At 43.4% G+C, this 14,510-nt stretch overlaps 1 protein-coding gene and 1 non-coding gene across 2 annotated transcripts; one reads left to right on the top strand and one right to left on the bottom strand.

Moving 5' to 3' along the window:
• Positions 1-3,314: 3,314 nt before the first annotated feature.
• On the bottom strand, positions 3,315-14,188 carry LOC134200076 (uncharacterized). Its single transcript, XM_062672013.1, has 7 exons — positions 14,058-14,188; positions 6,311-13,678; positions 6,034-6,141; positions 5,895-5,960; positions 5,538-5,673; positions 5,379-5,446; positions 3,315-5,281 (listed from the first exon to the last, which is right to left on the bottom strand). The coding sequence occupies exon 2, from the start codon at positions 9,876-9,878 to the stop codon at positions 8,976-8,978; it is 903 nt and encodes a 300-aa protein (XP_062527997.1). The 5' UTR covers positions 9,879-13,678; positions 14,058-14,188; the 3' UTR covers positions 3,315-5,281; positions 5,379-5,446; positions 5,538-5,673; positions 5,895-5,960; positions 6,034-6,141; positions 6,311-8,975.
• Mir3246 (microRNA mir-3246) lies at positions 4,617-4,761 on the top strand. Its single transcript, NR_107531.1, has one exon. It is a non-coding gene; the product is annotated as a microRNA mir-3246 (primary transcript).
• Positions 14,189-14,510: the final 322 nt, after the last annotated feature.

Raw genomic sequence — 14,510 nt, 5'->3', positions numbered from 1 at the left:
GTACCTGGATTTGGGTTCGAAAGTTTGCAACATGTCATCACGCATTTCCGTCCAGGTTGTTGTCCTTAGGAGGCTACTATCTGCCCATGTCTTTGCACGACCTTTTAATACACTTGCTGCTTTTAATCGTACCTCATGATCTCGAAGTCCATATTCTGCTTGAGTACGTGTAATAGGATCTACCCAATCGTGTACATCGGTATTAGAATCGGGGTCATATGTAGGAAAATAAACGTCGGCAATGCGCACTCGCGTATTTTCTTCTGATTTCATGGTGCCGATTATTTCAGTCAAGGTTACGCGATGATCGTAAGACAGTTGAGTCATCATATCGTTCATCGTGGTTTTAAATGCGTCTGCCATAGCTTGGATTACGTCATTAGGCCGTTGTTCGTCACGTGGTGTTCCCTCTTCTGATGTTGGAGTATTTCCACTTTCGGGTAGCGACATGGTCAGCGGGTGGTCTTCGTAAGTCAATAAAACCAGAAATGTTAACTCAGAGCGTATATTACGCAGGAGCGTTCTGTCTGATACGGTGACTCGCTCGCTTCTGAGCTAAGGATTGTACAGCAGCTCTTTTTATAGTCAGCAAGTGTGCCGGCAACTCGCGCCATCAAAGGGTGCCGCTGCGGTGTGTGATCTAAGCCGCCCGCCGCGAACGTCGAAGTGTGCCGGCGACCCGCACCATCAAAGGGTGCCGCTGCGGTGTGTGTTCCAAGCCGACCGCCACGAACGTTGCAAGTGTACCGGTGACCGGAGCCATCCAAGGGTGCCGACGCCCTCTGTGATCCAAGCCGCCTGCCGACTGGTACGGTCGAACACAATACGGCCGATAGTCTTACTCGAGTTTCCAGCACAACTTAGGCTCACTCATCTTCAATAGGATTTTCAACATCAACTTCGACTGGTACATGACCTACTGGCATCCTCCTCAACCTATCGTGTGCATATTTGTACCGTACGCTTAGAGTTTAAAGCTTTGAACATATAACGATCACCGTCCAGAACCTCTACTACTCTAAATGGACCTTTGAACTTCGGATCAAGTTTCGTTTGATTCCGCTCTTCTTTTTCTAATAAAACGAAATCACCGACCGAAAAATTTGAAATTTTCGCCTTTGTTTTATCAAATCGCGCCTTATCATAATCCGCACATTTTTTTATGTTCTCAGACGCTATCTCGCGAATTTCGTCAATATCAATTTCAGTTTCTACATCGCTACACATCAACGATAACGGTCTTGCAACCTTACCGATTAAAAGCTCGAGTGGCGATGCTTTCGTTACACGACTCATCGTGCAATTAATAGCTAGCTGAACCTCACCTATAACATCTTGCCACGATCTGGTATCGCTAGTCTCTACCGCTGTTAACATTGCTTTTAGGACACTCATAACGCGCTCTACCTGTCCATTAGCACGAGGGGAACCGGTTGCTATCAAATGCAAGTTTATGTTCTTGTTCTCGCAAAAATCACTAAATTCCTTACTGGCAAAACATCTACCTTGGTCCGCAATAATACGAGTAGGAGCTCCAAAGAGAGCTACGCTTTGAGTTACTCGGTGGAACTACTTTTGGAGTCTATATTCGTCGCATGGAACAGAAGGATATATTTTGTGAATGCGTCAATTAAAACGAAGACATACTCTTTCTTATCGTTTTTTCCGCTTAATTTACCAAAACCCGAACAGAAGCTGTAGGAAGTAAAACAGTTTCTGGGGCTGGGGCAACACTGGAGTGGCCAGCTATTTCCTAGCGGTGGCCCGAGTCCCCGCTATCCCGGTCGGCGCACGACGGAAGGTCGTAGCGTGCCAGCGGATCCCACGCTCACACATAAGCCCCCCCGTTTCCCGTCCCGCCTCATGTATCTCCGCGTACGATGGCCAAACGGGCTAAATACTTGAGGGAGTCGCTCTAGCGTCGCCCGCTTCCTCAGCGGAGGCGAAAACCGTACTTCTGAGGGGGGGCAGAGACGAGTGAGAATGGCAACTCGGGCCCGCACGGGGGGTAACGTGGCCACCCGGGCGTAGCTAGTGGGCATCCGCTGGCAGCACCACACCAGGCGCCCTCCCTCCGATGCCTCTTCCCGAACGTCCACGCCGCCGCATTGGCGAGGGTTACGACCGGTGCGTCGTTTGCCCTGGGGTAGCGGCAACCTCCAGGCACAACAGGGCATGGTGCCGATCGTTGCAGTTCGGGCACAACTGTGGTTGTGGGCAAATGCTTGCCGTGTGCGCCCCAAAACAAAAAACACCATCGCAGCTGGGCAACGATGTTGCGTCTACCCTTGATGCGCATCGACCGGAACTTCGGACAGGCGGCTAAGTCGTGCCTGCTCTCATGGCAGAAGCTACACCGCGGGCTTCCCACCGCTGCCACGAGCGCAGCTCCACGTTGAGACGGCCTTCTCTTGCCCCCCCTCCCCTCCCCTCTGAGCAACCGAAACGGCGTGGCCGGAACCCGGCGCACGCGACCCAGAGGAGGAGGGCGATGGCATAATCTCGTGCCGACGACTTTCGGCCTCTAAAAACGCCAACAGACTCGCCAGGGTAGACAGCTCGTCCCTACCTGCGTTGTCCTGTTGCTCGAACCGGGTGAGCACCTCTACCAGCAGCCTACCTGCAACAATGTAGAAGAGCAGATATGAGCATCGGTCTACCGGTAGACGCAAATTGCCCAAGGCCTTTGTAGGCACCGTAACTTCAGTTCTGATATCGGAAGCCCGAGAAAGCTTGGGTATCGCAAACAGCCTGGCCAGTTTTGATACCAGTCGAACAGGATCTAGCGTGCGACCGCATAATTGTCGTTGGTGATAGGCAAGTGTGCCACCAATTCACCAGGTTCACCACGCAGAGCACCCCGAAGCTGAGCCATCTTGTAAGAGGTAGTCAAGTTCGACCGACCATGGACCAGGCTGTCAAACAAATTCAAATGCCCGTTGAAGATCGGCAGGTCGATGGAGAGGAGGCGTGATAGGCTTCACCTGACGAAGTTCACGAACCCCCATCACCACCCGAAGACGACTGCTTCTTAATATTGGCTATGCGCTGTAAAATGTACATAGATCTAAGACGAGCTAGAGTGGTCATAAAATAAATTTAATTGAGGTTAAACTTATTTTTCTACGCAAAACTTAAAAGTATCTTAATTGTACAGTTCTTACATTTAATATAATATAATCTACGACTTGTTTATTCCTAATTATACTTATCTATGTCACGCCGCGCATGACATGTCAGCGTTATGCTCTACCTTGGTAGGTGTTTAAAAGTGGCATTAGATACCTGATAAAAAAGAAAACCAAAAGAAAAAATATGTATTGAAAAATATTTCGTAGATTATATTCGTCATGTAATATTCACACGAGACTCTATTTAAATTACGTAATCAGCGTGCGACTTAGCTATAGCTGGAATCGCACGTGTTGTATTACGCGACCGCTCCTAGTAACGTGCTGCTGATTCGACGTTTGTTGTGCCGATTCCAGTAACTTAGAGATATGCCTATCTTCGGTATCTTGCAAATTCTGGTTATTAAAAGGCGACTCGTAATTGTTTATTAAGAAATCTGGTTTCAATCTATCTATCAAAATAGAAGCTTCGGGTTCTGGCAAACGAATTTTGTATACTTTTGGACCTCTCTCCAAAACTATATGGACCATCATAGGGCGGCTTCAGAGACTTATGAGGCGTGTCGTCTCTTACGAACACGAAATTACAGTTTTGTAAATCTGAGTAAACAAAAATTTTCTTAGCACTTAACCTATCTCTAGTAGGACGATATTTTGAAATTACTTATCGGATCTTTTGTGATAAACTATATCGTTTGAGTCTGGTTCTTTTGTACTATCATAGAATTCACCGGGTAAACGTAAAGTTTTACCGAAAGTTAATTCTGTGGCACCTCACTATCAGTTCGTACCGCGGCGCGCAGTCCTAATAATATGGTAGGTAATTATTCTACCCAAGTAGGACTATCGTGCAATCGGGTCATGAGGGCTGCCTTCAATGACCTATGCCATCTCTCAATGGCACCGTTACTCTGAGGGTGGTATGGCGTGGTACGAATCCTGTGAACGCCTATAAATTTCATTAATTTTGAAAACAGAGTAGACTCAAATTGTCTTCCTTGATCGGTATTAATGCGTACGGGGCAACCATATCTTACAATCCATCCGTCATATATGCACTTAGCAACAACATCTGCAGTTATCTCTTTAACGGGGAAAGCTTCCGGCCAACGCGTGCTTCTATCTATAGTCGTAACTAAATACCTATATCCCTGCGTAGATGCTGGCAATGGACCAACGATATCTGCATCTGGATATGTTCAAAACCTGAGACCTCAGGAAATTTTCCTAACTCTGAAATGACGTGCCGATTGGCCTTCGATCTCTGACATTGTATACATGCCTTAGCCCAAGGACCTATATCTGTATTCATACCAGGCCAAAAAAGTTTTTTGGAAACCATCTTACGCGTTGCACGTATCCCGGGATGGCTTAACCCATGGAAACTGTTAAAAGCGATTTTTCTGAAATCTTTAGACAAATATGGTCGCATTACATCTGTTGATGTCTCGCAATAAATATGATTATTACACGTTGGTAACAGTACTTGTTTTAACTTGATATTTTGCTATCAGAACATTGTGTCATTCTCGACAAGTACTCGTCTTTTACTTGCGCGTCAGCAAGTGCATCGAAGTCGAGTACCGTCGGGCACATAATTGTTTCTATGCGGGATAATGTGTCGGCTACAATATTATCTTTTCCGCTAATATGTTATTAACCGTGAATTCGTTGATAAATAAAAGATGTCGCGTCCTTCTCGGTGATTCTTTATCATCCTTGTTAATTTTCGAAAACGCGGACCGTTGCCAGCTGCTCTGCGTAAATGATGGTTTCCGTGACTATCACTTGCATAATTTCACGACCCCATATGGCAATAAATGCGTCTTACGGAGTCGCGAAAGAAACCGATGGACCACTAATTTCGGAGAAAAATTCTCGCCTTAAATGAGGATCTATTTGAGGCATCGAGATATTTCTCCATTCGAACTTAAATTTATCCGTAGGTTCTAATGTGGACGTCGGTGAGACGGCTATTGGAGCAGACGTGGATGGACGAAGAGGTTGAGGCCACTCCAAATTAATACTAAGCCTCTCCGCTTTCTTGTACAACTTCCTCATCCTCTTCGTCCAGCCACATCCTGGTCGACCGGGAACCAGCGACGGCTGCAGAATTTCTTCGTCCTCTCCCTCAGAATCCTCTTCGCTGCCTGAAAGGAAAAAAGTTATAAGTTATGGTTTCGATTTTAATAGGTATTTTACTTTCGCGAGTATTGATAAAAAAGGTTGATGTCATAATGTACTTACCGTAATTCAGCAGAGCCATAATTTCGTCTTCGCGAAGAGGACGAGGAGGTCGAGAGGATGAAGGGATACTACAAAATAGAAAGAATATTTAATAACATATATAAAAAAAAATACGTATAAAAATATGTTTATTTGCATGTGTAAAAAATGTATACTTACACAGGCCGCTCGGTGGCCTGGGTGCTGGCCCCGCTAGTGCCGGGCCGCTCCGTGACCGGGATGCTGACCCGCTAGTGCCGGGCCGCTCCGTAACCGGGTGCTGGCCCGGCTACTCCCAGGCCCACATTCTAAGTATCTACAAAAAAATTGATTTAAGAAATGAGTACAAAATAAAATAAAAAAATCAAGTAAGGCACCTCATCTCAAAATTCAAGTTTTTCTTTGATTTCTAACTAACCAATTATTATTGAATGAAAATTTAATAAATTTAATGGCTCAAAAATTTAGTTTCTGTAGTATATTTTTCATTATTTATTTATTTATAAAATAGGTTATATTATTAAATAATATAGTTACAGGGCAGGTGATGGCACCGAAACATCCAGGTCCGAAGTCGGGAGGCCCGGTCTCCACAATTCCGATCTGAAAACAAAGCTACAGAAACTGTTTTGCTATTGAAAAACTTAAATATATTTAAAAGTACCAGAATACACACCCTGGGTGTTTCGTGACCTTAGAAGGGAGCACCCTTACCCTCTTAGGGTGCCGTGGGTTCTCCTGTGGTTGGCCGGGTGGCAACTCTTCAATAGCCATTGATTGAAGTCTGAAATGCGTATTAGCATTAAAATAAATATATGAAATGAGCTTGTGTAAAAAGTTGTAGATGTATCTGGGCTTCGGTAACCACTTAACATCAGGTGGGCCGTGAGCTCGTCCACCCATCAATGTAATAAAACAGACAAACAAAAAATTATAAAAATAAGGGTAATTACGATTCAGAGGCCAAAGACCGGGCTTGGTGGCGACTACCACCACGCGTTCGGACACGTCGACCGCCACCACGGCCACCTCTACCTCGGCCACGGGCTGCCTCACGTTGACTGGAAATAAAAAAGTATTACTGGTGGTAGGACCTCTTGTGAGTCCGCACGGGTAGGTACTACCGCCCCTCCTGTTTCTGCCGTGAAGCAGTAATGTGTTTCCCACTAAGACCCTCTAAAAACGACCGTTAGGTTCAAAAAATGGCGTGACCTTCACGTACCGTGGCTCCAAAAACGGTTTTTGTCATAAAATGCAAATAACATTTACTCCATGTTAATAAAATATAATGAATTAATACTTACGATTCCATTTTTCTCCAACGAAAAAATTCACAAAACCGTTAAATATAACCGAAATTTAGTAACACGTCCGACCGCTCGAAGCTCGAATTTTACACTGATTCACACAGCCGCGGTCAGTTATTTTGTCGAAAATTATGTGTGAGAGAGAAGATCCATTCATTAGGTAGTTTTAAATGTGTCAGAAAGAATAAAACATTAAGAGTCCAAATTTCGGACTATTCGCAACCGCAATCCGGCGGCTCAACAGTTCGGCACAAATCGTGTTGCAACCGGAATCCGGACGCTCAACAGACGAGGGGACTTTCCACACAGTTCCAGACAGTTCTTTCCATTGTGCCAGAATTCTTTGAATTGCTGGTTCAATGGATAACCAGCGTGTTTCATATACCTGCAAAATCTTCAACGGTGCTTCACACCAATTTATAGTTTCGTAAATTTCTTGATACTGATTTTTACCTGATATACCTGATGACAATACCAAGTTGCTTGCTCGTATTGAAGTCAGTTGATTCGTCAACGATGAGACTGTATTTCTGCTGTCCTATATATTTTCTTAATTCTTGAACAAAATGTGCAGCGCTAAGTAAATTTTAATACCTTCAGTGCACTTAGTACGATGCATTTTCCAGTACGATGCAGTCATCCGTTGCTTTGGAATCAGGCAAAGCCGATTTTACTAAATCTGTTAGATGATCAATACACGATACTGAACTATGTTCTGTAATGTAGAGAGCTAGCATTCCTTCAGCTTTTCGAGACTTTTGGTTTGAAACCTTTTCTCCAGGCGTAAATTTTATCGTTTAATTACCGGATATGATTTAAATGTTTATTTGTGTTTTTTTTTGTTTCAGCATGTCTTCTCAAGTCTACTAATTTTGCTAATAATTCTGTTTTACAAAATGAACAAAACGCTTTCGTGTCATTTCCAGTTAAAGGTTTAGACGAATTCCAAACCTAGCTGGTTTGGAATTCGTCTAGTGATTCCCACTCTTTTCTATACTTTGAGCGTAATTTTTGAAGTGAAACTTCCTTATCGGCGTTGGAAAAAAATTTACCGTCACATTTTTCGGTTACGCGTCACATTTTTCCGTTACGCGCCATCTTTTAATTAACGGCTGTATGTTCTGAAGTATGGATGCGCATTTGAGAAACCGACCTCATGTCTCAAGGTGGGTCACGGAATACATTTTGTAATTGCAATAATCCCAGGTAACCCACTTAATATCACGTGGACCGTGCTATTATTGTTATTACGTAAAATAATAGGAAGAAAAGTACCAGGGTATTATGATATCAAAGAGATGTATTATTATAACTTTACTCTGACGTACAGCCTTCTTTATTAATTAACGGCTGTATGTTCTGAAGTATGGATTCCGATTTGAGAAATTGACCTCATGTCTCCAGGTGGATTACGGAAATCATTTTGTAATTCCAATAATCTCAGGGAGCCCACTTAATAATATCACGTGGACCGTGCTATTTATTACTGTTATTACGTAAAATAATAGGAAGAAAAGTACCAGGGTATTATGATAGCAAAGAGATTTATTAATAATTAACGGCGGTATGTTCTGAAGCATGGTTTCGGATTTGAGAAATCGACCTCATGTCTCAAGGTGGGTCAAACTTCACGAACCTCAGGAACCCCATTTAACACCACGTGGACCGTGCTATTATTATTAATTTATAGGAAGAAAAGTACCAGGGTATTATGATATCAAAGAGATGTATTATTAAAATGCTGTAATAATCTTAGTAGCAAAAAGGTAAAGTGAAATAATTGTATTATTTGTATTCATGTCTATGATAATAAAATCCTTTTGTTTAAACTTTATCTAATTTAACTTTATTTAACCAATTTCTAGAAAGTTGCATGTAGATCATTTTTCGAAAAATAAGGCCATAAACAAGTTTCACTTCTTACGTGTGTACACTAGTACACGCACACATTTTTTTTTTATTAAGGGGAATTTCCATTATAGGGTATTTTTTGGGTAAGGGGAATTTCCTTACTGCCTCTATTTTATCTTCGTTTGGCTTAATTCCTTTATTGGTTAGAGTGTGACATTTTTTTTCGGGCCGGGGGCCGAACCTCCTACGAGGTCCCCGCGCATAAGGAGCGCGCGTGGTATATGAGACTCAACGATCTGCATGGTGTTGCGAACAGACCGCGGGCCCAAGGAATTTTAGGGCCTACCTACTAAACGACTCCCCTGCACACTTACAGCCGACGTCAGATCCCCTCTGAGGCCAGAACCCGGATGAGGTAGGGGGGATGAGGTAGGGGGGTTACCGCGGTCAACACTACAACCTACATGGGCCGATTTGGCGTCATTGTTTCTCGGCTCCTGCCAGGCCCCACCTTCGCAGGCTGGGACGGGGTAGGAGTAGACGCCGGTTTCTTTTGGGGGGCGGATCTTGTTGCTCCCGCAGCTGCAGACATAGAGGCTCCGGTTGTACGAGCCCCGGCCGGAACAGCGGCAGAAGTGGCTGACCATGTCGCGGGTGTCGCAGCTTTCTTCGGTCCCGCGTATGTCTTAACAGTAGCCGCTCCCTTGGTCTTTCGAGGTGCCGGCACAGGGGCACCATCTTTCGCCTCGTGAGCGAGGGTCGGGCTTGCACGCTCCACCTTGGAGCTTCTTGCCTCCTGTATCAGAAGCTGCCGCCTTAACTCCTCGATCTCATTGGTCTCTTCGGTCTCGAGCGGAGTAGGTACAGGGACCGAGTTGCACTGCTTCTCGACTAGGTCGTTGACCAGTGTGCGCAACTCGGCCAAGTCCACCTTCATCTGCCCGTTCTCCGCGCTGATTTGGGCCAGTCGGGCGTGCAGCAGGTCCACCGATTTGCGCAGACCTTCCGTCTCCCTATCCTTGGTGGGCTCCAACACCTCCACCATTACTTCCTCCATGGAGGAGGCGGCCGATTTTAGGGCCCGCACGTAGTCGCCCTTTAGGCCTGCACTCGACTTCGTCGCCACCGTAGATACAATCTTTTGGTTGATGCCATATCTACGGAGGGGGTCATGGGGACCCACCTCTGTCAGGGAGCGCTCCAGTCGCTCGACCTCTCCAACTGTTGCCTTCTTGTGTGCCTCACGGCAGGCGGCCCTGGACTGCGCCGAGGAGGCAGCGTCCAGTCCGCGAGACGACTTTTCCTTGTCACGATTAGTGGCGGGCGACGCCGCAGCAGTCGCCGGCCCTTCCGCCAACGCCATATATTTGGCGCTGGCAGGCTCACCCTCCGAGGAGTCGGACGGAGCGGAGGACGCCGGCCGACGAGCCGACTTCCGCTTCCGCCGAGTCCGCTGCCGAACGCAATCGGCAAACAGCGCCGGTGTCTCCCTCCCACTGGACGCGTCGCCCCTCGCGGAGCTCCGCGCCGAGCGGAGCGAGATCAAACTCTCGCAGCGCTCGAGTAGCACGGTTGGGACTCTGTCCCCTTACGCGACCCGTGTTGTCGCCCCCTACGTCTTGGCATTGTTTGCCCCCCCCCCCCCCGGCCGATCGCTCGACCGCACGGAGGGATTCTCCCCCCGCGGAGCGGGAGGTACCCTCCTGGGGTAATAAATATTTTACAAGACGTCATGAGCTCCTGGACTAACTGTATTTCCGTTCGGAATTCACCGAACCTTTTTATAAGTGTAGCCTTAATTTCAGGCCATGTTTTTGCGCCGCCGCTCTGCGGCAGTGCTTCAACGGCTTTACCCGTTCATTTGTTTCGGATTAAGCATGCTATGCTAAAATCCGTTTTGCTTGCTATAAGATCGAGTGTATTCTTTACACCTTCGATATAGAAACTAAGTGTTTTTCTATTACCATCATACGTAGGCAATAGCATTGATAAAGTAGGGTTTGCAATTTCGATTGCAATCTTCTCTTCGACTAACGATTCATTGCCTGCCTTACTGCCGCTTGCTATATTAATAAGTGACTGTAATTACGTACAAGGATTCTATCGAAGATTCACCACTGTACAGGACAAGTACCCAGACGGTCTATTAGTGTCTGAAATGTGGGATAAAGGGAGGTTTTTCTCGGGAAATAAGTGGAAAGAAGTTGCTGGACCTCTCTGCTTCTACTGCCGTATGCTGCCCGCTGCAGGTCCTTTGCTCGAGGATGCAGAGACGATGCTTCAGAATGATTCTTCAGAACCGTACCAATTTTACACGAGTTACCGACTGCGCCAGTTAGGTAACGGGCAGGGGCGAGAGGGTTTTTAAAAAGCAAGTGAACGACACGGAGGATGGTTCAAGACTGCCTTTATTTTTACAAATAATGTTTATATACTTAGTCTGGCCATAAATACTGTTACAAAAGAAAACAAAAAAAAAAGTATGGCAAATAACATTTGTTACTTTTACGTAACAGTTACAAACAGAACAATTACATTGTACGAATGTATGCGCGCATGTGAGTGACCGGCATAAGAATAAACTTTTCTTCGAAGCTCAATTCTCAAGGGGGTATCTAATCAGCTATCTATCTATCTCTGTGTTTCCTGTATGAAATTTTGATATGTCGAAATCTTGGATAAATCCAGCAAAGCTAAATAAAGTATTTACCTAAAAAATATGTTTATGCTTAAAGTCACGTGTTTAAGTTATTCGAAAATATTAAGCTCCAAGCAGCGTTTAGCTCCAACTAAATTCATTAAGAACCAATTTTTCAATCAAAGATTAAAACAACATTAATACTGAGAATAGATATTTATTTATAAAATACACATATATGTTTTGACCACAAATATCGCACGATAATTTAAATTAATATTAATTTCAATAAATATTAATTAATCTTCTTCTAAAAATTTATTATTCCAATGCCGGCCACTCACATGCGCGCGAACATTTTTACATTGTCCGAATGTTCGCGCGCATGTGAAGGGCCGTCAGATATTCATTCGCAAACATAGCGGCTGTGCAAATGGGTTCGGTATTCAATTTGCGAACCCGTTTGCGCTTCCTCCTACACTTGTTTACGAATGTCTTCCGAATTTCTCTTCGTTTTTAATTCGTTAATAGAACATTGAAGAGAAAAAGAGTTTAATTGGAACGCAGGCGTCATTAACGCCCATTCTGTTGTTAGGATTTCTTTTGAGGGTCCCATATGGTCGATTCATTTTGCAGGAGTTCAATGAACTCCATCACCTTAGTGTTGTTTCATTCCATGATGAAGGTACGCTACACAGTAGACGTCACGAAATGTTAAATTCTTAAAAAAATCTATATACCTATTTTCCTTTTAGGGAGTACAAAATATTGATGTGCGCAAAGTGAATGTGACTTAATAAAAATAATATTTCAATTTCAATATGTTTTATTTAAAAATTATTCGTAACTTACAGGTACAAAGGCTACATAACATTAATCTTTATTCCTTTTCATATATAATATAAGCCCATGTGGCGGGTAGCCATCATACAACGCAAGATAATTGACAGATGCCTGAATCTCGCTTACGACATTTTCAAGATGAAGCGCATATATACAAGTTCCGAACAACAACATTCGGACCGTCGGTCTACCGAGCAATATCATCCGCTCGGTGGAAGATCTTTCCTTTCGTCGTAAACTCCCTTAACTGGTGATCCCGACGTGATGTGAACACGCAACCTTCTGATTCATCATCAGCGCATCAAGAACTTTGGCTACCACAATCCCCGCATTCTCGCAGATAAAAGCACGTCATTGACAGTCGTCCCGCAGCAAGCCAGCATCGCAGCCTCAACAAGACCATCGCAGCCGACTCACCGCGCTTCCTGGCCCTACGGCACGCACCTACACTGCCTCATCGCGCAGCATTCAAGCTCAGTCTCGACTCACCGCAGACTTCGAGCAGCACTGGCGACAATCACGCAGCATTCAAGCTCAGTTTCGACTCACCGCAAACTTCGAGCAGCACTGGCACTTGCAAGCTAATCTCAGCACGGACAACGATAACTAAAATGACACGACCTCCGGTCTCGGAGGGGAGTGATGTGGCGGGTAGCCATCATACAACGCAAGATAATTGACAGATGCCTGAATCTCGCTTACGACATTTTCAAGATAAAGCGCATATATACAAGTTCCGAACAACAACATTCGGACCGTCGGTCTACCGAGCAATATCATCCGCTCGGTGGAAGATCTTCTCTTTGTCGTATATATTCCCCAAACCCATATTTGGCAAATTTGTGGAAAACAGAATCAAAATAATAATGAGTCGCTAGCCATAGAAGACAGCATAGAAGTTTTATTAAAATCTGTTCAGTTGTTTTTGAATGAAGAGTGAAAATACTTACAAAAATTCCTACTAAGGATTACTTATTTAAAATTAGAGCGTCTTGTAGGTGGCAAACTGTCTAAAAACTTTCTATTTTCCACCAAGTTGACATAAATTATCCTTCCTGCATATAATATATATATTGTATTGTTTTTTTTAACAAGGGGTGTTTGTTAATTTCTAATTCTGGGATAATTTCTGGGAGTTTGTTAAAAAATATATTGCTTGCTTGATTTACAGATAAATCAAAATCATCAGCCAATTGAGAGAATGTTCTATTTAATTTTATTCTCATCAAACATAATATAATATTTTGTTCAGAAACATTTGTATGTTTCTCAATCAAGCCTATTATGAAATATAATTCTTGTGGAAGTCCAATATATAAAAAAACGTGGTTTATTTTTCACTTTAGATAAAGTTGTTAACAGATTCATTTTTTCAACTTTTGTAGTCTTCTTGAGACCTATAGTCTGAAGTGCACAAGTCTTTGATGGAGTGGAGATATAGAGAGATAACTCATAGTCAACAGCTGATCCTTCTGTTGCTGGTGCATTTGACTCATCACTGTCAAATTTGTCCTCAGGAACAACAGTTTTCTTTTTGCTGGATCTGATTGTTTACTTGTACTTGCTTCAGATATATTAAGGGGTGATGTGGCAATACACACTTGCCTTGCCTTTGTGTTCCTGTGCTCGAGCTACTTGGATAGCTTTGTCATTACTACACCTATTTTCAAGTGGCTGGACATCTGGAAATATGAAATAATGTTAGCAATTTCTAGGTACCCAACAAACTTATAGTTTGTAAATATATAGGATTATATGTGTACTGTAGTAGTAGTAGTAGTAGTAGGTTGGTGGATTACACACCTAAGAAAATCCTAATAACATTTAGGTGTGCAGGTTTCATCACAATGTTTTCCTTCACTGTTAAAGTAAGTAAGTGATATTACACTGTGATAAATTTTCATTATCACAAACTTCCTAGAATCTTATGTTATAGGAACTGAGGTCCATTTGCCCATTCTGGCTACTTCCACTAACTAACAAACTATTCTCTTTTTTTCTGATATTGTTATTTGATTATGAGATCTGTGAGTGTAACTAATTATTGACAGTTACACCTACCTTGACTACAAAATGGCAAAGGTATATGACACATCTCATTTTTAGTCGTCTCTTCAATCTCCTTGATAATAGTGAGTATTAGTGAGTATTAGTGAGTCTTTGCCGTTTCACAAATGCAGGTCGAGGTTCACTTCGAGTGAATTTTCGTTTTCTATCTGCCCGACAATCAAATTTGGATGGTAAACAGTTTGGTTTCATTCGTATTCATTTCATGAAGCCCATTATATTGTATTGCATACAATTCTCTATGTCGTTTTCCAGCTAAAACATGAAATAATTTTCCCAGTTTTTCAATACATAACCTATAAAAATAATATTAAAATGCTATTTTACTAATGTTAGGAATATAATTTCGACTGTGTATAAAAGTTATTATAATGTATACCTACGTGATCTCTTGAAAGAGAAATAATGAACATATTTACTTATTTGTCTATATTACCTATGTGAACT

The sequence above is a fragment of the Bombyx mori genome, chromosome 14 (assembly GCF_030269925.1).
Source record: "Bombyx mori chromosome 14, ASM3026992v2".
In the NCBI taxonomy this organism is placed as follows: Eukaryota; Metazoa; Arthropoda; class Insecta; order Lepidoptera; family Bombycidae; genus Bombyx; species Bombyx mori.
The sequence above is the reverse complement of the archived record's forward strand: the minus strand, read 5'-3'. Positions and strand labels throughout refer to the sequence as shown.